Genomic DNA, 23,647 nt, shown 5'->3' on the forward strand with positions numbered 1-23,647 from the left:
AAATTACTAGCAAATTACTTTTTATCTTAGATATACAAGATCTCAAGTCAGAATAGGCTCTATGCCCAGCTGCACTACTTCCTGAACTTCAGCCAGCTCCTTGTTTCCGGTCTGCCATTATTGGACAAACTGATTCATCCAAGTGTGCCTGACCTCAGTAGTCACAACAACAATAATCAGACACACCTGGATTAATCAGTTTGTCCAATAATGGCAGACAGGAAACAAGGAGCTGGCTGAAGTTCATTAAGTAGTGCAGCTGGGCATAAAGCCTATTGGCATGTAAAGCTAACACAGTAACTCACTTGTTTGTGAAGATGACAGATCCACTCCGCAAACTGTCGAGCGTTGGGAATGGTGGCAGACAAAAAGACGTAGTGCACATTGTCTGGCAGCAAGATGATGGTTTCCTCCCAGACCACTCCACGTTCTTCAGGTCACATGACCAGGGAAGACACATTAACAGTTAATATACTTAAAACCCAAATCAAAACTACTTTTCAGATGAAACACCACCCACCTGGGAGATTCTCATGAAATTTGACTTATGCGGTCTCATGAAACATTTTGATAAAGAAGTAAATGCAAAGTAAGAGTATCAAAATAAGAAGCATACACAGTTACAAACATCTCTTCACGTACTATTTTGCACATGATCTCAAATTTTGTTGTTTTTTCCACATTTAAGGGAAAAATTTTCATTACCGCAACGTGTCCATGAATGGATTTGGGTTCTTTGATATGGAAATATTTATAATTAAAAAACCAAAAACTTAATTCAGTGCATTTTATACTATAAACATTTACAGTAAAGAAACATGTGGTGTTTGGTGATCATTGGTAAATGTAGAGACATTAATAAGGAATATAAATGTGTCCAAGACCAATTTTCTCATCCTCCGCAACAATTTTTAATCATTGTTTAAGCCCTCAAGGAACTAACATTTGTTGGAAGGGACATAATTGACTGTGACACTCAAGATACCAGATAAGCAGTTCTTATTTTTTCTCTCCAGATAAAAGTTAAAATTTTGTTTGTCATAGTACCTAAACAACTTTTTAGTTCTCATTACCGAAACATGAGTTTGTAAATGCATATATTTAATGCAATATCATGTTGCGGTAATGATAATTTTTGATAATGATGATCTAAAAATGTAAATAATTTTATAGAAAAAAATATGTTTTAAATCCTCTAAAAATAATGGTTATAGTAAGTTCAGACCTTAATCTTATATGTGCAAAAAAATTGGCTTCAAGGGCTTTTTAAAAATTTTGATGCTGGACACGGATTACGTGAGAATTACCCACCTGCGTCTCTCATGTAATGGATCTCATCAAAGATCACCCACGCCACCTCCCTCATCACCTCTGATCCTCTGTAGAGCATGCTCCTTAAAATCTAAACCAAAAACAACAATGAATACAGACCCAGTCATGATGCAAACCATTCAAAAACGTCCACGGTCTCACCTCAGTAGTCATGACCAGACAAGAGGCCGTGGGGTTAATGGTGACATCACCGGTCAGCAGACCTACATCCTGGAACTCCTCGTACATCTCTCTGTACTTCTGGTTACTCAAAGCTTTGATGGGACTGGTGAAGATCACTCGTTGTTTTTCTCGAAGCGCCAGAGCGATGGCATACCTGCGCACAAAGAAAACTATATTTTACACTGACACAAGACCAGCAGCTTGTAAAGACTTGTAAACAAAGACTGGGACATGCTATATTTCTTTGTGGCACCAATGTATTTAATATTGAGCTACATCAAACAGACACTTACTCTGCACACACAGTCTTTCCTGCAGACGTATGGGCCGACACAAGCACAGACTGGTTGTTGTCCATGCAGAGAAGGGCCTCACGCTGAAAGGGGTCGAGTATGAACGGATACTCCTGAGAAAGGGAAAACAAACAGAGTTCAAATGAAGGAAACAAAGATGTTATGTACCTGTAGCTCAACTGGTATAGCAATGCATTAGCAGTGCAAATGTCTGATTAAATGTATAGCTTGCATGTCTGAATTAAAGTGTCCAATCATTCAAATGCATAAATGTTAAATTGCGTTAAATCACCTTAGCTGCTTTTCCAACCCGTGGTTTCAGCTGTGTGTATTCTTCATCAGCAGGCAAAGCCACCTGACGATGAGGTCACCAAAATTTAGCATTCAATTCAAATACATTTAGAAAATTTAATTACATAAACCATAACTGAACTAATAAAACGATACATTGTCCAGATCTACTCATGACAGGGTAGGGCTGTCACTTTTCGTTCGAAAATCGATTGCACAATCGATCGGACCAACCAAAAAACGTTTCGAAAACGAAAATAGGCAATCGATTTTAACCAAATATGTACACTATTAATTTTAAAAGAATTAAAAGGTTAAAAATATAGAGTAACAAAACTCACAAACAAGCAGAAAAAAAATAAAGAATTCCGAAAGTGCAGTAGGTGTGCGAAAGCTAGACAGAAAATACCCAGCAATTTTACGCACCTATAGTTTCACGCTTTCAATCGCTGCATCTAGTGTTTTGCAAAGAAAATGGAGGACAACGTCAATAAACCTGTGCAACACGAGACAGCGTTGAAATTGTGACCTTACAGGAGATGATGAGTAATGACAAGGAGCCACCCTTGCGAGCTGACAGCGACCCGCTTTTGAGATGGAAGATTGGCAGTACGAAATACGCAGCTGGCAACGAAGTACCCGAGTTTCCCTGGGACATCAGTGCGGTCGGAGTGCGTCTTCTCAACAGATGGACATAGTGAATGAAAAGCGCTCTGCTCTTGACCCCTAAAATGTTGATCGACTTGTTTTTCTGACCAATAATTTGTAATGGCCCTAGTCTTTTTGCGCATTTCATTATGCCTGCCTAGTGCCGCCTAAGTGTCGGTTACGTTTAATAAAATACACAGCATGTTCTCAACTTCAAGTAAGTCTATTTAAAGTTTCATTTTTGAACAGTTGTTTGAAATGGATCGAATCATTATTTAAAAGAAATTTTGAATTGCCTAAATCATAAAAGCAGCCGGTTGAACCTGCAGTAATGTTTTTCATTTATGGCAGCAGTCCACTCTTTTAGAGAATGTTTCACTACTGTTGCTGTTTTTTATTCTGCACGAAACTTAATGACAATGAATAAGAAATATTGCTGACTTGTGCGTTTCAGGCGCTCTCTTTACATTTGTCTGTTATTTGGCGTTAAATGGAAACGTCTTTTTTAGACATGGAAAATTGATTTTACAATCGATTCAATGAACACTTATATATTAAAAATCAAAAATGATTTTTTCACAAAAGTGACAGCCCTATGACAGGGTGTGTGTGTGTGTGTGTGTGTGTGTGTGTTCACCTCATGTGTGCATCCCTCCACTGTCTCCACTTGCTCCACCTTCACTTTAGGCATGAGCTCTGCCAGACTAAAGGACAATACCAATTGTAATAATTATAAATTGCATTATAAATTCAGTTTTTGTTTTCATCCAGACAACAATAGTAGTAAATAAGAAACAGGTGGTTTGTATACTGACAGGCTTATACATCATTTATTTTCTTTGTACAGAATAAAAGAAGAGCATCAACAAGTGCTTAAAAATCAATCTTTTTGTTCCTTAATTGAAATTCAATTTTACACATTTGGAACAACATAGGGTTAAAGAAAATTTCTTTTATAGGGATAGTTCAGCCAAAAATTAAAATTCTGTCATCATTTACTCACTCTCTTGTTGTTACAAACCTGTATTAATTACTTTGTTCTGATGAATACGAAGGAAGATATTTTAAAGGGGTCATTTTATGTGATTTTAAAATAAGTATTTTATGTCCCCAGAGTGTGTATGTGAAGTTTTAGCTCAAAATACCACACAGATAATTTATTATAACATGTTAAAATTGCCACTTTGTAGGCGTGAGCAAAAATGTGCCATTTTGGAGTGTGTCCTTTAAAATGCAGATGAGCGGATGAAATGCAAACACTGATCACAATGATGGTGGTTTGTTGCAATTGTGCTGTCAATTATTATTTTCTCTCTCCACTAAATGGCATTGCCGTGGTTGGATAGTGCTGATTAAGGGGTGATATTATTGTAATTGGACTTGCTACCTACCTCACAAAACAGGCAAAATCTGAACGACCTAATTTTTCACATGCTTGCAAAGAATAGCTTACCAAAACTTTACTGGGTTAATGTTTTTCTCAGATGATAAAAGCACTGGGGACCCAATCATAGCACTTAAACATAAAAAGTCAGATTTTCACACTATGGCCCCTTAAAGGAATGGTCCCTATCCCTATCGTGTTTATATATATTAATCTCTCTCAAGGGTTTTTGTCCTCCTAGGAGTTTTCCCACAGGGTCTTTCTCCTAGGGTTTTTTCATCCCTGGCAGAGTCAGCCAACATTGGCTTAACTTAGCACTTTACTGTATACGTTAATGTTACATTATTACTACGCTTGCTTATACGCTTTATTCTTAAGCCCTATTCAGACGGGATTAGTTTTACAGGGGGACCTCTGAGAAAATCGTGCTTCTCAGAGGTCCTCTGTGTTTTTAATCCCGTCCGAATCGGCCATGTCTGTGTTTTTCTCTGACGACCTCCGTAAGAATTCCAGAGCAATTTACCTACTGTTTTTCGCTGAACTCAGAGGTCCTCTGAGAAATTTAATCCCGTTCGGATGCAAATGTCTGTGTTTGCCCGCAATATCTTTTGAAAACGTGGTTCATTTTGTGTTTTGGCCAACGTGATCTGCCGTAAGGTCTTACTAATGCGCGTATATTGTATTTCCTGAGTCCCATTAATTCAGATATGAATGTTTTTTTCGCATTCGGCAAAATAAAATAATTAAACAAGTTGAATATCAAACACTGACTGGCCACTGTAATATCTCTAACGTTATAAGAAACTCCGTTCAAAGTTGTTCAACTCCGGAATGGTAATGTTAATTAATAAAGATAATAAATGTTATTAATTATTAATTCTTCATTTCTTTGTGTTTATTATAAGCAGATAGTTATATAAAACACGTAGGTTAACGTTACTTAAGTAGGATTTGTATATTTTATTTGATTTGTTAAAATTAAATGAATAAATTACATGTTCTGTCATAATTTTACATTTAAAGCAAAATATTAAACATTACAAACACGCGTATCCAGAGCACGTGCTACTGCAATGCCCAAATGCATGAAACAGACACTCCCATCTCTGGAATAGCCTGCATCATTTTAATCCTGTCTGAATCGATACATAAAATCACAGCCGTCCTGGGGGACACGTTGAAACTCAAACGTCGTTTGGAAAACTAATCCTGTCCGAATAGTGCTTTAGCCGCTGTATTTTTCTTCTTATATATATTCTGTGTTTTTCCCTACATCTATTCATGTAAAGCTGCTTTGAAACAATTAACAATTGTGAAAAGCGCTATACACATAAAATTGAATTGAATTAACCAAACTGATCAGAGGGCCCATTGATTTAGTAGGAAGTCAATGGGGCTCCTGATCAGTTTGGTTACAAACATTTTCCAAAATATCTTCCTTTGTGTTCATCAGAGCAAAGACATTTTTACAGGTTTGTAACAACATGACAGTGAGTAAATGATGCACGAATTTTCATCTTTGGGTGAACTATCCCTTTAAGTGTCATCCTATGCTGACAATGCTCAATGTTCACCAGTTCATGGGTTCAAACATCTATGCATTTCAAATCTTACCTGATCTCCTCAGATGACACGGTTTCCAGCTTTTGTCTTTTCCCGAGCACCATCTCATCTGGACCATCATTGTCAACATCTCTTTTGCGGACAGCTGCAGCTGGTGAACCCGTCTGCTTTTTCCCAGATTTATCAGGTGTCTTCCTGAAATGTAATGACAAACACTCATTCCAGTACAACTGTAGCGTCAAGCAAAACAGAAGACTATACCAAGTGATTATTAACTAAGCATATCAGCCATGGCATAATTTCCAGGCCTTAAACTTTATATTTTCAATGACCTGGGGAACCTTTTATTTAACATTCACCTGTAACTTACTGATTGTAATGTTTCATTCACTGAATGTTTTGTCCAAAATTATTTGTTTCTCGTTTATAAATTATATAACAAACTAACATTATCATATTGGACAATCTGGTTTTACTACATTTTAAATACAACTTCGGTAAACTACAACCGATGTATTCAAACACACTCGTAAGTGGTGGTTCACATACAAAATCATAAAACACAATTTTTTAAAATATTTTTAGTTTATTTAATGTGTTAACTGAGTTTTTTTAATCTATCTAAATGTGGTTTATACGCGCGTCCGAATGCAGCATGCGCCCAGCATGGTCAGACTATGAATCGATATCTGCAGATTAGATCCGCCGGAAACATTTTAACAAACAGATTTACTGTCTGTTCACATACCCTGACTGAGTTCCCGACTTTGGAGTGGCTTTTTTACTGGAACCAGACTGTTCTTCATCAAAAACGCTAAACAAATCATCACCAAATGCGTCCGCCATGGCTGCTGTAGACAGACACAAATCCCACAGTGCTTTGCGAGAAGCTACGTTGCGGAAATGACAAGCCGGTCAAATGTGTGACATAAGCAATGGTAAGAGACGGACATTTGTCACAATAACAAAATAAAAGTGTCCAAAAAGTATAAAATTCGCATGTCAAGGCTAAAAAATAGTGTAAACCGAGTCTTAAAGCATTGTTGTTTTACTTTTATTTACTCTTATTATTATTATTATTCTCATAGTATTTGTATTCCTCTATTTAAATTAATGTTTAAGTCTTCATTACAAACTTCAGGACTTTGGTGCTACATAAGACACTGATCTATAATAATTAAACTATATTAAAAACGTATCATTAAAAGACTGTGCATTTATTATACACATGTGATCAAATATAACATTTGTTCGACAGTGTAAATACTAATATGACATTCAGCATTCATTATTTTCCTTTAGACTTTTTTAGAAGTCGCACTTTTATTTTGAAAGTGTACTAAAATTTCATCCTTCACACAGCTGTAGCTTTGGCTTAGCTTTCTGCCAGTATTGGCATGCCAACTCTGCATTATTTTACAGTCACGCAGCGTTTGTTAGTGGACAAAATGCGGATTTTATTGACTTGTTATCAGTAACAGACACTTGATCAATGGGTGGGAAGAAAAAGAAGTCGGCAGCAGTGCACGCGACTGTGCAGCCGGCTGCTGCAGGCAGTAATGCAGCTGCTGTGAATGCAACCAATGGAGCATCTGAATCTACAGGCAAAAAACAACAACAAAAACCAAATCATGAGAAATCAGCCTCGAAAGAAAACAAGCCAAGAGGTCAGAGATCATTTAAACATTATACATATTAATTATAATAGTAAATATATTTTTTAATATTATTTAAATGTGTATTGACTGTTAATACAACATAATTTAATTATATTAAATAATGAACCAGTTTGGCATATATTATATTATTATGACAGTTTGTCAGCAATTAAATTTTGTCATTTTTCCATAGCTCCTAAGACATACAGTCTCAACACTAACACACAGACTGACACAAGTGGAGTGTCTGATAAATCGATCCTGAAGGTAAATATCAAAAAATATTTTGAATGTCTACAATGGAAGGATTGCCATGTAATACAGATGTTGTAATGCGTGTCTGAAGGTTGTTATCCAGCCGGAACTGGAGAAGAAAGTGATCAAGCTGATCAACGATTACAGAGAAGAATATGCCGATAAGGGACGGATATCTGGGAGACTCACAACCAAAAAGCTGTTGGTAATGAATTTGCTTACTTTGCCTTTCTTGAAAAATAAATTCTGATCATCATATGTAAAACAAATATAAAGGTCTGTTGTAATGAAATATATGTATTTGTCGGCAGGATTTGTACAGTGCTCTACAGAAGTTTCGGTTTAAGACAGAACACATCGAGGAGGCAATGAAGAGCAGTGTGCTGTATGGAGGGGATCTACACTCGGCACTCGACTGGCTTTGTCTGAATCTCAGAGATGGTAAAATCAGTTTTTAGTACCCTACGAAATGGCTTGATGAGTTTATTTCTTGTGGTGGGACATTTGAAGACTTGCTTTTAGCCTTTAAAAGCTTTAGCTTATGCCCGTGAACATGTAATGCTTTGCAGTCAAAGACAAGTGGTGGGCAAAATACTACACAATACATATAGATGGACTTAAAATAGAAACAGCCACAAAAGTCCAATTTTTTTTATCTGGTTTTACTCTTGTTGTTTCTATGAACGAAGATGAGCTACCAGAAGGATTCAGCCAAAAGATGCAGGAGGAGAAGCAGAAGACTCGGCCCAAGTTCCAGTCTTCTAAAGAGGACAAGAAACTACCATCGGCCAATGAGGAGTCACCTAAAGAGGAGGAGAAGCCTAAGGCAAAAGTGTGTTTCTGCACTTTATGCTACTATCCAGACAAATGAAATGTGATCTTGGACCATAAAACCATCATAAGTAGCATGGGTATATTTGTAGCAATAACCAACAATACAGATTTTCACTTTGTATCTCAGCCAAATATTGTCCTATCATAATCATACATTAATGTAAAGCTTATTTATTCAGATTTCAGATTATGTATAAATCTCAATTTAAAGTAAAACACCATTTTTCAATATTTTACTATGTTCTTACCTCAACTTAGACAAATTAATACATACCTATCTTTTTTTTATTTTATGCCACCATATTTACTCTTGTAACTACTCATGTAACTTTAAATAGGGAAAACATGTATGTGTTTGTTGGCTTCTGAATTCATCCGTTTGGATCCTAAGGAATGAGCTTGCATTGAAAAAAGATAGGTATGAATTAATTAAAATTTAAGTTGAGGTAAGAACATAGTAAAATATTGAAAGACGGTGGTGTTTTCCTTTAAAAACAATGACCCTTAAGCTTTCTTTATACTCGACGCGTCCGCATGAGAACGTTGATGCGTGCGGCAAAAATGAAGACAACACGGAGTGGGTGGTCGTGTCTAATTGGGTGCGCGAGACCCCATTTCACGTGTGCATAGCAATTTTTGTAACCGCGCGCAGCTATGCATCCGAAAATGACCGACCTCGAGGCAATTCTGGCCCAACAGGCAAACCTGTGATGTATCTCTTTGATCCATCCGTGCACAACAATGCATATACTATTTATCTGACACCCTTAGGGGCGATTTCCCGGACCAGGATTAGCTTAATCAAGGACTAGGCCTTAGTTTAATTAGGAAATGTAACTAGTTTTAAAAAACATGCCTTACTAAAAACATTACCTGTGTGCATTTTGAGGTAAAACAAAGGGCCCTGATGTATTTTAATATATGTAAGTGCAAGTTGTTTTCAGTTTGGAGAGCTCTTAAAAGTTTTTAAGTCGACTAGTCTAATCCCTGTCCGGGAAACCGCCCCTTTAAAGGAACAAAGAATGAAAAACCACCTTTACCTTTTCTTTGTTGAATAATGGTAGTCTACACACATTCACAAACATACAAAAAGTGCTAAACATGCTAAACATCTCAAGCTCATAGAAATTCCTCTTTTAGAAATGTCAGCCAGAAAACAGCCCAATCTGAAAAACTGATGCTTATGACATCACAGGCATCTAACTGCCCATCCACTTTAAAACAATTGGCTACATTTTTTGAGTGGCAGCAAAGTCAGCCAATCAGTAATGAGATTGCAAGTTAAGCCAGTAGGGGGAGCCAAATAGTTGCAAAACCACTTGTTTAAAATCACCCACCCTAATAGAGCTATCTGAGAAAGGTTTTTAGAAAGCTTCTAAGGCATTACAGACCCAAACAAAATATTTTTTTGTCTACATGTCACATCACAGAACAAGGATAAATACTCTGTTCAACCATTCTATGTCACCTTTAAAGTAAAGTATGTAAACCTTACCATTTAAAACACGAATGCTTTACATATGAATAAGAATTATTGGCCAATATTTGTAGTAAATGCACCACTGGATGAGTAGTAACATACAAACTGTAAAATTACTATAAAATTGTTTTTGACTCGATTGCTTGGGTCGCCCCCTGTCGTTTCAAAGAATAGTGCAAAAGAAACGGTGAGCGCGCCAACTGTAAACGCCTCGTCCTTTTTTTGAGACGTATGCGCAATTGGCCGAGGCACACGTTGCAGACCAAAGCGTGAGTATAAACAAAGCTTATGGTTTTGTGGTCCAGGGTCACACATATATTATATCAGACAAAGGGATTATATTATACATTATATTATATGTAAGGTCTTTGTACACCACTAATAATATAGTTATGTATATCACATTGCATTTCTGTCAAGAGATTCTTCTAAAAGTTACACAATGCACCTTTAATAAAATAAACAACAGAGTACTATATACAGCACAGTATTATTATAAATACAGAATAAGAGTTGGATTTATGCCTGACTTGATACATACTAATGATATCTCTTGTGTTTCTCATCTTAATAATAGACTCCAGTAAAAGATGACAGCAGTATGAAGGAGTGGATATTGCGCTACGCTGAGCAATCTGATGATCAAAGCAGTGAAGACGATGAACCGAATGAAACTACTAAATATAACCCAGAGCTAGAAGAGAAATTCGATCCTGTGAGTTGCGACAACGTTTTGCATGTTTTACCGCAATGTCTCTTTCCATCTGCTGTATTTGATTTGCTGTCCCTGCAGAATGACAGATACCTGGAGCTGACGGCACAACTGTACGATGCTAAAGAGATGGCTGCACAGTTTAAAGCCAAGAAAGACAAAGCCGGACAGAGGACGGCACAAGACCGGATCAGAGTCATTCAGCAAGGTTTTTTTTGTAGTCTCATTACTCCCGTTTTTCATTTTCTTGACCATCAAGCTTACTACTTTAACTTACTTTTTCAGTATGCTTGTTGTTTAAGTGAAGAATGCATTGATATGTTACCATAAAACTATTTGTTTATATTACAGAAATGAAGCCCTTGGAGTCTCATCCAATGTTTAACGCCGCTATTAAAGTTAAAGACGCTCCTAAAGATGATAAAAAGCCGGTTGCGCTGACTGACGGAAAGGAGGAAGTCAATTTCAGCCTCTTCGAGCAGGCTGACACACCACCACCCTCAGAAAAACGTACAAGCTCATTTTTATTTTTGCTATTTTATTTGGTTTTGTTTTTACAAATTACAAAACAAAATCAAACATTAAATATCTGGTAACACTTTTCAAAATTATTTGATTTGTTAACATTAGTTAAAGCTGCAATTAGTAGGTTTGGCCTCTCTATCGCCATCTCTGTTTAAACTATAAAATTGCAGTTATATGCGAAGTCATTTTCTGTACAAGCGTTGAATCCATAGACTGTAAAAAAAGATGGACGACGCCTGTTAGCTCTCTTCCATTGGTGAAAAGTGAAGCCGCCAGTGTCCGGATACGGCGCTGACACGTTGGGTCTTGAGTCTGCACAGTAGCGATTTCGGGACCAGTCCTGCGCAGTAGTGAGCAGGAAGTAAAGCCGCGACATCAAGACCCCGCCCTCGCTCTTGCAGAATGCGCATGTCACACGATTTTGCAGCTGTCAATCATTACGTGACACCAACGTTTTAATATCATTAAATAACTAATTACGAAATGACAGAAACCAGCTTCGGAATAAAGATCATTGAAGTGTAATTAAATTGTTTAGTTGGTCCCAAGTCCCATTGAGTAACATGGGGAGGCGGGGTTTATGACCTATACTGGGACCAGTCACTGGGGGGCGATCGAGACGTTTTGGCTTCACTTTTCAGGGCTTGTGCGGCACGCTTGGTTGAATCTGATGTCTGTGATTACCGCATCAGAGAGTACATCCTAAAAGTTATCAATCTAAAAAATGAAAACGTAAATGTTCCAACATAAATCACGTTCCTCATGTCTTAATTGTTTTTGTATATGGGTGATTTTCACGAAAACTTGGTTTTAAAAATGTCAAGCATGAAAATGTAAAAATTGCTTAAATTTACTTTTTCCCCCCAGACATTGAAAAACAAAGTCTGGAGTAAATGGGAACATTAATTTAAAAACTTTTACTTATCATTTAACACTTTTTGTAACATAATGTAAAAAATTAGTCCTAAAAAATCTCATTACCGCAACAGTCAGAAAACATCAACACTGACATATTTTCAAAATGACATGACAAACCTGAAAGAACATAATTTGGAGATTCTGCACATGCATTTAAAATCAAAGTATTATGCTTCTATTAATGAAATTAACATTGAATAAGCATCTGTTGCGGTAATGATAATCAAAATGTTGTGTAAGCATTCTGACAAGACAATATTTCAAATTAACTGTAAAAAAATGATCTTACCTGGTAGCCATCTTGAAGTAACTGGTCCATGTGCTTGGTCACTCAAAATCAAACTTTATTAAAATTCTGTATGTGTGCTTAAACTGTTCTCAAAAAGTGTTGCGGAGGATGAGAACATCAGGCATGGACACATCATTTTCCTAATTTTTCTTCATTATTATTATACATGAATATTCAGTAAATATTTTTTCTGTCATCTAAAGTAGTCTAGCAAAACATCCATTTATTTTTTTTTTCTTAATATTTTTTTGTTAATTTGATTAAATTACAACATAACGCATGTTCAAACACAGCCGGACACATTGCGGTAATGAGAATTTCAGCAGAAAATGAGATAAAATTTACAATGATAAATTCTTATGTTGAAATCACACATTGTGCAAGGTAGAAAACAGTATTGTGTTAATTCTGATGCTTTTTAATGTTACTATATTACACATTTTAAAGCTAAAATCATTAGTGCCGTGGTGTTTCAATGGTTTCGTGAGAATCACCCATATACTGTATGCACTGATTTACATTTGATTTATTATTGCTGAAGCTCTAGCGGACAAAAACAAGAAAGAGCCCAAAGACATCCGTAACTTCGACTACACATCCAGAAGCTGGACGGGCAAGTCACCCAAACAGTTTTTGATCGACTGGTGCAGGAAGAACCTGCCGAAAAGCCCGCCACCATCCTTTCAGAAAGTAGCAGTCGGGAAATATTGGAAATGCAAGTATGTTAAATTTCAGTATCTTTGATGCTGACTGCTCCATTTTCCATTACAGCCAGTTTGACTCAAATCTAATTGTGTGTAATTCACATCAGGGTTCGCGTTCAGAGACCCAATGATGTCCTGGAAGTGTGTCCCACTATCCTAACTGAAGATGGGATGCAGGCCCAGCACTTAGGAGCTACATTGGCTCTTTACACCCTAGTCAAAGGACAGGTAAAATGTTCCCACTTTTTAAAGTCTTAAAAAGTTTGGTTTATCACTTTAAAATCCTCACATTTTGCATTATATCCGCATTTAGTCCGTGCATCAGTTACTCCCGCCAACCTACCGCGACGTGTGGCTCGAGTGGCGAGACAGCGAACAAAAAGAGGAGGAGCAAAGCCGCTCCGCCATCAACAAACCCCGTGACCAATTCATTGCACGCCTGCTCACCCGCCTCAAACAGCAACAGGCCCACCAACATCAAAGCGACTCGCAGGACGGGCCCCGGGACGGTGGAGACGAACCAGAGGACTCTTGGGAGAACCTGGACGTGCAGGAGGACAGTACACCCCAGTTCTGTGAAGGCCCTGTGGCAGAGGAGGCGTCCCGAAGACTTTTTCTCAAACTGCAGGACTCGACCGTAGCTCGCAGGCTGCTGCCGGAGAGGCAACAGCTGCCTGTTTACCAAAACCGGCAGAAGGTGCTGGACGCTGTACGACGCCACCGTGTAGTGGTGATTGCCGGAGAGACCGGAAGCGGAAAAAGCACACAGATCCCGCAGTTTATCCTGGAAGACCTCCTGGTTGGGGGGAAAGCCGTTCAGTCGTGCAATGTGGTGGTTACCCAGCCCAGAAGGATCTCGGCTATGAGTCTGGCCAGCAGGGTGTCGCAGGAGATGGGCAGTGATGAAGGACCAGGATGCAAGGTCAGATTTATGTTTTTTGTCCTTTTCTATCTTTTTTAAACAAGTAACTTGCACAGTTTTCTCACGTCAAACTTGATGTTATCTTAAAAATCAAATCTTTTTAGGGAAATTAGGGTTGAGTACCGAACTCGGTACTTTTAAGGGCACTTACCGAATTACGGCAGTACTACAGCGTACTGATTCACGTTAAATAAATCAGTATCAAATTTAATAAATTAATAAATTTACAAAATGTTGAAATTGGACTTTTCCCCCACTTAAATACATGTTTTTGTTATTATACAGATAGTAAGGTACCAAAAAAGGTACCAGCACCGTATTTCAGGTACCGTTATTGGTACCAGTTAAAATGTAAATGGTACCCAACCCATAGGAGATATCACAGGGAACGAATAAGTCACAGTTGGTCTGCAAATTGATCTCTAAACGGCTCTACTTTGGAATATTGATGTTCCAGAATTCACTGTGTGGATATCAAATCCGGATGGAGAACCGCTCCGGGGAGTCCACACGCCTGCTGTACTGCACCACTGGAGTTCTGCTCCGAAAACTGCAACAAGATCGACTCCTCAGCTCCCTCACGCACATCATTGTGGACGAGGTGATCATCACCACTTCACTGAATAGACATATGACGTTAAATACACCGAAATAGCACGAATGCAAGACTTATAAAAATATTCTTGTTCCCTATAGGTTCACGAGCGCAGTGTACAGTCAGATTTCCTCCTCACTATTCTCAAAGATGTCATCCAGAAGCGCTCCGATCTGCGTCTGATCCTGATGAGCGCTACAGTTGACTGCGATAAGTTTGCCAACTACTTTAACCGCTGTCCAGTGGTCACCATCCCAGGCAGAACTTTCCCCGTGGAGGCAAGATTATATTGAAATAATTAGCAATATGTCAGAGGAATCCAATGTTGAACGGTGCTGTGGTTGTAGGTGTTTCATCTGGAGGATATTGTGGAGGAGACGGGTTATGTTTTAGAGCAGGACTCTGAGTACTGTCAGAAGTTTATGGAAGAAGAAGAAGAGGTGAACATCAGCATCACACAGACAGGAGGAAAAACTATTCAACATCAGGTTTGGACATGCAGACCATAAAATGTATTTGTTTTCATCTATATTGTGACCGATATTTTGAAAGCTTAATTCAGTTCTGTACACACATGATTTATTATTTACAAAAGTGACATGCGCATTTAAAAACTACTAAATCCTCTAACAAAGAGATCAGGAAATGATCAGTAGTGAATCCTAGTATGTACGCTCCGCATACTGTGAATTATGCAATTTATAGCGAATTTATAGTGAGTTTGATTTGCTGTTCTTAACTAGTAAAAAGAAGTGCGTTTTTACTTTGTTTGTGCCAGATTTCTGTTCTTTATGAAGTATGCCTTTACTCCCCCATTTAAATGTAATTGTCACTTCTGAAGTTTTGTTTAATTGAACCCTTTGTATTCTTTGACATGCTATTGCAGTCAACATATCATTTTTTCTGTTTAGGAGGTTATTGTGAGGGACTCTGGCTCAGGTTGGGATCTGGGCACCGAATTCGATCACTTCAGCAGCCGGACCCGCCGTGTTTTGCAGTACATGAACCCCAATAAGATTAACATGGATCTGATCCTAGACCTGCTTGCATACCTGGGTAAAATAACTTATAATAATTATTTTAAATAATAATTTAATTTTTTAAAAAAGAATAATTTTATAATAAAATTTAGAGACTTCCTTGGCTAAAATGTTTAATTTTTATTTTGATTATTATTTTTCTGGAATAATATTAAAGGATTAGTCTATTTTCTTTAAAAAAAAGTCCAGATAATTTACTTACCACCATGTCATCCAAAATGTTGATGTCTTTCTTTGTTCAGTCGAGAAGAAATTATGTTTTTTGAGGAAAACATTCCAGGATTTTTCTCATTTTAATGGACCCCAACACGTAACAGTTTTAATGCAGTTTAAAATTGCAGCTTCAAAGGGTCTTATCGAGCAAAACGATTGTCATTTTTGGCAAGAAAAAAAATGCACTTTTAAACCACAACTTCTCTTCTTCCTCCGTTCGTGTGACGCGCCAGCGCGACCTCACGTAATTGCGTAATGACATCGAAAGGTCACGTGTTACATATATGAAACACACATTTGCGGACTATTTTAAACAATAAACTGACACAAAGACATTAATTAGTATCATTCCACATACAACGTCGATCGGTCCTCTTTCTCCACACTTGTAAACACTTTAAACACTAAAACCTGTAAACACTGGGGCGTAGTTTCGCATACGTCATCTGTGACCTCTTGACGTGGTGACGTATTACGTGAGGTTGCGCTGGGGTGTCACACGAACGGAGGAAGATGAAAAGTTGTGGTTTAAAAGTGCATATTTTTTATTTTTCTTGCCAAAAATGACAATCGTTTTGCTAGATAAGACACTTTTGCCTCGTTTGAGATCATTTAGAGTCCTTTGAAACTGCAATTTTAAAGAAATAGAACTAATCCTTTAACATTACCATGAAATTGACAGTTCTTATTTTTTATGGAATATTGTAGTTTTTTTCATAATTGATGGATCTACTTTATTTACTATTTATCTACTTTTAAATTCATGTCCCCTCATAATCTTAAATCAAAAATGTGACCTTTAACCCCCCTAGAAATGCCTTCTCTGTCTGGCTTGCGTCATGAGAGCGAGCTATTGGGGATTCGGTGCATGTTCGTGCTTTGTTAACCTTGCTCACTCTGTCTTTATTTCCTTATCGTGATGTATATCAATCGCAACTTCGTTTAATGTCAACTTTGAATAAAGTCTACCACTATTAATCCACTATTTTTTTCAAAATTACAATTTTTATCTTAAATTTAGAGCGAGATTGCAGGGAATGAAAACTGAAAAAAGATGACAACATCATCGTTTTATGTTCTGTCATCATTTACTCTACAAACCTGTACAAACATGTTAATGTTAATAACCAACCAGATCTGGGGCACCATTCAATTCCATAGTATTATTTTTTTTTACTATGGAAGTCAATGTTGCCCCAGATGTGCTTTATTACAAACATTTTCAAAGCATCTACATTTATTTGACCCTAATTGGTATATCCTAGTTATATTGGGATCTCAATGGCTATGTTTACATGCACAACATTTTGTTAGTCCAACTAAATTTAACCCAATTGCAGTTAACATGCACCCTAAACATTGAAATCTGATCAAATGTGCGTTTACATGTACATTCTGTATAATCCAAACTGAATATCTGCGCAAGCGCCAGGGTTGCCAGGTTCTTATAACCAGACATTCAGAACTAACCCAAAAGCATCCCAAAGAATATTCAGAGCCTAAATACAACAAAAGCCCTTGATCTTTAACCCACAAAAAAATAATTTACGGAGACAGTTTAAATGTACCCCAAATGTAAACTCCACCAAAATGCAGAGGACTTGGCAACGCAGGGCACCACATCTCTCGTCAAGTTCACACTTTACCTCTGGATAAATGTACAAAGTCAAAGTTGTGCCAACTGTACCCATTTTCAATGGTCGAATGCATACAGTTTACAATAGCATAGTATTTTTCTTTGGATGTTTTTAAATTAATTTTGTATAAAATCTTTGTTTTTTGCACTCAGATAAGTCGCCCCAGTTTTGTAATGTGGAAGGCGCAGTTCTGATCTTCCTCCCAGGCTTGGCTCATATCCAACAGCTGTACGATCTGCTGACCACAGACAAACGCTTCAGCTCAAAAGACAGGTAAATAATTTGCTTTAGTACATTTGACATAATAATAGCATTTTTTTTTACATTTAGTGTATGTTCATTTTTTTTTAGATACAAGCTGGTACCTCTTCACTCTACACTGTCATCCCAGGATCAGTCTGCTGCTTTTACAGTGCCCCCTTCTGGAGTGAGGAAGGTACTGCATTGTTTTGGTCTGACAACAGTACCATGCTACTAATATAATAATATAATATTTCTGCATGCATAGTATGTAAATTGTGTGTATGCATGGAAAACCTAATGATTTATTACATTTGCAATAATGTGCAGTTTACAACAGAGCATGAAGTGCATTACATTTTTATTGCATTTCATTGACTCTGTACTCTGCTCAGTAACAATAAAGTTGAATCTGATTTGCAAAATACAGTATCCCAAAATGCATTGTTACCAGGAAACACACATACTGTGTATACCTTGAATTGTGCTTAAATGTATAAATGTAAATGGTACAGACGCTTCATTTGTTGTGTTGTATTGGTAAAACAAAATTATTATTTTAATATTTTCTTTAAGATCGTGCTGTCCACAAACATTGCCGAAACGGGCGTCACCATTCCCGATGTCGTCTTTGTCATCGACACAGGAAAAACAAAAGAGAATCGGTAAGCCGGAGTACAAAATGTTCAGTTAGATCTGCTGTAAATATAAATGACAGGAAATAATGTGGTGGTGTATAATTAAAATTTGGTTACACAGTTATGTGGTTATAATCTATACCTGTTTTTTCTTTCAGATATCATGAAAGTAGCCAGATGAGTTCTCTGGTAGAGACGTTTGTAAGTAAAGCCAGCGCTCTGCAGAGGCAAGGCAGAGCGGGACGTGTCAGAGATGGCTTCTGTTTTCGTCTCTACCCTAAATTTAGGTATCTACCACTGCATGACGCACATCAGTCAGATTTATATTAAGCCTTTATAGTGTCATCATATTAGTCTACAACTAGCAAGACTTGTTATTAACAGCAGGACATTTTTTCTGCACTTGAATAATTTGATAAGCACCCTTGTTATAATTTCAACTGTATAGCAAAATCTCTACTTAAAATGTACCCCTAGATAAATTAACATGCTGTTTTTTTTTGTCCACAACAGATTTAATAGCTTCATAGACTACTCCATTCCTGAGATTCTGAGGGTGCCTTTGGAAGAGCTTTGCCTTCATATTATGTTATGTATTACGTTCATCTCTTAAAACTCCATAGAGCAGATGTTTTATGCTTCTTATGTCTATTCTTAGTGTACTACAGTATTGTTACATACAGTAAGTACTTTTATCTATGCTCGATAGTACTACAGTAGCTTTTTTCACTTCTGTTATGACACATGAATACGCATACTTCAGTGTCTTATCTTTTCTATGTGTCTTAACAGAAGTGTGAATACGGCTCACCAGAGAGTTTCCTGTGTCAAGCTCTGGATGCCCCTCAGCAGCAGGCAGTGTGTAACGCCGTCGCCCTGCTGAGAAAGATTGGCGCCTGTCAGCCAGAAAGCCACACCCTCACACCACTCGGCCATCACCTAGCCACCCTGCCCGTCAATGTCAAGATCGGAAAGATGCTCATCTTTGGTGCCATTTTTGGTTGCTTGGAGCCCATCGTGAGTGCTGGTTTTTGAGCTGTTGCCTAATATTGACAATAAGTAGTGACCAATCCCATATTTGAAAACTACAATACTAATTTCTCGCAATTAAAAGGTGAAAAAATATGAACTTTTTTTACACTAAATTTGTACTTTAGTCACTTTTTTGGTCGCCATTTTGTTTTATCGAACTTGATAAAATCACATTCACCGCGTACACACACGCATAAAATTGTGGTACAAGACGATAAAGGTATCTTAGGAGACAGGGAGTAAACCGAACATTGGATTCAGACAAGCCTCTGTTGCCTTTAAGCCTGCCTCCGAAGGCAGCATTTTAAAGATTTCGGATGCGGTCTCCATATCAATCACAGTCCTGTGGGACGCCATTGTTGTTTTGGTTATACTCTATAGACAGTTTCATTGTACGCATGTGCGATGACACGATGCGCGTCTGGTTCGGACTTTACTTCCGGTTTCAGTTTTTTTAATGGTCTGACTAGTTGCTAAACTGAACTCTTGAACAAATACCTCGTCGAAAATAACAAATATTTTGGTTTCCTATGTAATCTTTGTGTTGTTTATTTAGCTTGTTATATAAATTACCTAAACTACTTTAAAAGGACTTTGTTGGTATTTATTCTTAGCGGAGTTTACCGGAAGTTACGTGTTAACCACGAAAGCCGCTTGTTTATGTTTTTACTGCTGAAACCGTCTATAGCCTATAGAATGAATTAGCACATGACATCATTGTTATCACTAGGGCTGGGTATCGATTCAGATGTTTCAGATTGATTAGATTTCTATTCACAAGCTATTGGTTCGATTTCTATTCACAGGCTAACGGTTCGGTTTCGATTCTCGATTTGATTGCGATTCTCGGGTCAATTTTTATACTCGTTTCTTGATTCAACTCAATGAGTATAGATTGTATAGAATATTATATTATTATATTATATTATTATATATATTATATTATATTAGAATATAGACTGAAAGAATGAATGGTAACGTTGCACAAGGCAAAAAAGAGGTTGACATCTAATGGAGAACACTAGTAATTAGATTAACGTTAATTTTATGTTCAATGTTTGTGGATATAAATATTTAAAAAATTGATTCGTGGCCTTTGAGAATCGACCATATATATATAGTACATAGTTTATGTAGTTTACATGGAGACAAGGCGTTGTTATGAAAAACTTCCACTTTGAAACATGTTTTCAAAAGTTTCTGTTTTCAGTACCCCAAAACGCCCCTGTTGTGGAAACGAACATCCAATCATTTTTATCCACCAGGAATCCACCTCACTAATCACTAATAAGACAATTTGGATTTGCCCAGTTCATTTTAGGGTTTTAGACTTTCATTATATGTGCATGTCTGTAAAACCTATTTGCATTCTAACTTTATTTAAAAGATTTCATTGTTTTTTCAGGCCACTATAGCAGCGGCCATGTCGGAAAAGTCGCCCTTCGCTACTCCAATGAGCAGAAAGGAAGAGGCCAACCTGGCTAAAGCTGCCCTAGCGGTCGCTAACTCTGATCACATGACCATCTACAACGCTTGCCTCGGGTAAGCTGACATCACGCATTCTCAAGAAAAATATAAATGAACAGATTGTGTCACTTTTGAAACACAAAATCATCATACTGAAGATGTTGCTGGGTTCACAGGTGGAAAGCTGCACGAAGTGAAGGAACTCGTGCTGAGATGACCTACTGCAGGAAATACTTTCTGAATCGCACCGCCCTCATGACCATCGAGGTAAATCCCTTAACATGCTTTCTAATTCATCAGTATTTGAAAGGGGTGGGCCGATACGATATTCCATATTGGTATTAGTTCGATATTGGTGAAAATGGCCGGATCGCATATTGTTAAAGTCCAGGAGTAAAGTCTAATTTCGTATCACTACACCAAGTTAAACTAAAAAAAAAAAAAAAAACGTATTTGTTTAATGTCAACAAATAAAGCATATATATATATATATGTAGTAGCATAATAATATAGTATATAATAGTATAATAAATTAATAAAATAATTAAAAAAAGAAGAAAATAAATACATTTAATTAACATTGATTCGCTCCTTGTTCAGTATTGTTTTTACTTCATTCCTGATAATATAAAACAAATAGGATATAAAATCTAAATATGAATAGGCCAACATTGTTCATATTACTGCAAACACAAGTGCAAAAGCAACTTGCAGGGGTAAGTAGTGTTAATCTCTCGCTCTCTCTCTCTCTCTCTCTCTTCCTTCCTCTCACTCGCGCTCTTTTGATCGCTGTAAAATAACATTTTTGGAAACCTTTCTGCTTCGTGCCGTGGCCTTGGGTGTGCATTATTTTCAAATAATTCAGTAGTTAACTATTCCTTATCAATTAACCTCGAGAATCTATTTTTTCTTCCTGATCTGGATAATAAAATGTAATTTAATTTAATAATATTTTAGACAAGAAAATAAACATTATGTTATTAATTGATAACCAGAAGATGAGAACCATAACTAATAAGATAAACTTAAATATAGGATTTAATAAGATAAAACTTATTTATATAGTTTTACTTCCTCCTACTCCCTTTTGTACATGTAAATTGAGTTGTTTTATATTTATATTTTGTAATTGTATTTACATGTTCAAAATAAAATAAAATAATACAAATAATAAATAAAAAACTTCATATAACAGAGTCCAAACAACTACCATAATAATAAAGATATGGAGGAATGATATCCGAGTGGTTTTAGCCGCTGGTCAACGCAAATCTTTGACAGCCAATCAAATCCTTTCAAATATAACGCAATATAAAACTGCAGTGCGCAAGCTTACAAAAAACACAACGTTATTATTGTAGTAAGCGTTCTTGGTGTTAACAGACTTTTAATCTTGACTTTAGGCTGTAAAGCAGGAGCTCATCAGGATGGTGGAGCAGGCCGGATTCATTTCTTCTAAGTCTGGCAGAACTCCCCGCTCTCGGCCCGGATCTGAGACTAAAGCCCTGGGCTCGCTCTCCAAGCAGGACATCTCTGTTCTCAGTGCTGTGCTGGCGGCAGGTCTGTATGACAACGTGGGCCGCATCATCTACTCTCCCTCTCCAGACGTTCAGGAGCGGGTGGCGTGTGTGGTCGAGACGGCTCAGGGAAAGGCCCATGTTCACCCCTCATCGGTCAACCGCTTCCTGCAGACTTACGGTTGGCTGCTTTTCCAGGAAAAGGTGAGAATGATCGACTAATTTAAATAAATGATCTAGTTTTCAGATAGGATCAAAATTGGGTGGCTTGAACCGCTATGTTTTCTGGTCTTGCCTGTAGGTGAAATACTCTAGGGTGTTTCTTAGAGACACAACCTTGATCTCCCCTTTATCAATGCTGCTGTTTGGAGGTGATATTGACGTACAGCACCACGAGAGACTCATCTCTCTGGATGGATGGATCTACTTTCAGGTCAGTGAAATCCAGGAGATTATGCGGCATCAATAGCAGATCAACTTATGCGACCAAAAATGTTTGCCAAACATAACGATAACTCTGTTATCTTTTTTCATTCTGTTTAATTACCCATCAGGCTCCGGTCAGAGTCGGTGTTATCTTCAAACACCTTCGCAAGCTGATCGACTCCCTCCTGGAGAGGAAATTGGCCAACCCCAAAATGAATTTGGAAGGTAATTCACACATTTAGTTTGCTGTTTTGGAGGAGATTGCACGTCTACAGATAATTTGGATGTCTTTCACATTTGTTTACATTTTCATTTATTTAGATGAGAAGACCATACATATGATCACAGAGTTGATAAAGTCAGAAAACAGACTCTGAGGAGGTGCCTTTTGTATTCTACAATGAATTGCTTATACAGTATATAAAATAATGACACAGCAGAGTTTGATTGTAAATTGCCAAAACCAGAATAAAAATATTTTAACACAACAAAATATTTGTGGTATTGTTTTCAGCTTATGTTATGGTGGGATTATAGGAATGCTGGCAGCAATGTTGTGGTTGAAATGTATTGTTTTGTTAGTGATAGAAGTAAATTACATGAATATTTACAGTGTTCTTGAAAACATTTAATCTATGGTGAGTATGGTGAGATAAATTATAAACCCTGTCTGTGAAATCCAGGCTTAAGTCTCCTAGTCTAACTATAGGACGGGGGTCTCAAAGTTGGGTACGCAAAATAATTTGCCATAAATTATAAAATTGTGCTGTATTATTAAATATTTAATTTTTTTTGTTCCTTAAAGAAAACATTTCTTTCATACCTTTTTGTAATGTGAAGTGCCTTTATGCACTACCTGTTTGCGAAAATAA

The 23,647-nt window shown here is 37.2% G+C and overlaps 2 protein-coding genes across 3 annotated transcripts in view; one reads left to right on the forward strand and one right to left on the reverse strand.

The window, feature by feature from the left end:
- Positions 1-6,582, reverse strand: part of mtrex (Mtr4 exosome RNA helicase) — a 37,740-nt gene extending 31,158 nt beyond the window's left edge. The window contains exons 1-8 of the mRNA XM_073874082.1: positions 6,422-6,582; positions 5,725-5,868; positions 3,364-3,430; positions 2,080-2,142; positions 1,788-1,900; positions 1,474-1,648; positions 1,312-1,402; positions 306-430 (exon numbers count right to left, since the gene is read on the reverse strand). Coding sequence (XP_073730183.1) covers positions 306-430; positions 1,312-1,402; positions 1,474-1,648; positions 1,788-1,900; positions 2,080-2,142; positions 3,364-3,430; positions 5,725-5,868; positions 6,422-6,519 — 876 coding nt within the window. The 5' untranslated portion in view covers positions 6,520-6,582. The remainder of the gene's footprint in view (positions 1-305; positions 431-1,311; positions 1,403-1,473; positions 1,649-1,787; positions 1,901-2,079; positions 2,143-3,363; positions 3,431-5,724; positions 5,869-6,421) is intronic.
- Positions 6,583-7,004: 422 nt separating this feature from the next.
- Positions 7,005-23,268, forward strand: dhx29 (DEAH (Asp-Glu-Ala-His) box polypeptide 29). Of its 2 annotated transcripts, none has more exons than XM_073874083.1 (27): positions 7,005-7,340; positions 7,525-7,598; positions 7,678-7,791; positions 7,898-8,027; positions 8,276-8,418; positions 10,478-10,615; positions 10,694-10,820; positions 10,964-11,122; positions 12,886-13,063; positions 13,156-13,276; positions 13,362-13,970; positions 14,428-14,571; positions 14,667-14,843; positions 14,913-15,053; positions 15,477-15,621; positions 17,608-17,728; positions 17,807-17,891; positions 18,272-18,360; positions 18,492-18,620; positions 18,847-18,921; positions 19,125-19,350; positions 20,771-20,907; positions 21,009-21,099; positions 22,236-22,553; positions 22,651-22,782; positions 22,904-23,000; positions 23,097-23,268. In XM_073874083.1, exons 1-27 carry the CDS (start codon positions 7,166-7,168, stop codon positions 23,150-23,152), a joined length of 4,131 nt encoding a protein of 1,376 aa, XP_073730184.1. In that variant the 5' UTR covers positions 7,005-7,165; the 3' UTR covers positions 23,153-23,268. The 2 variants fall into 2 exon arrangements, with proteins under 2 accessions (XP_073730184.1, XP_073730185.1); XM_073874084.1 differs by having other exon boundaries at positions 12,892-13,063.
- The last annotated feature ends 379 nt before the right edge of the window (positions 23,269-23,647 follow it).

The sequence above is a fragment of the Misgurnus anguillicaudatus genome, chromosome 12 (genome assembly GCF_027580225.2).
Source record: "Misgurnus anguillicaudatus chromosome 12, ASM2758022v2, whole genome shotgun sequence".
NCBI classification, from domain to species: domain Eukaryota; kingdom Metazoa; phylum Chordata; class Actinopteri; order Cypriniformes; family Cobitidae; genus Misgurnus; species Misgurnus anguillicaudatus.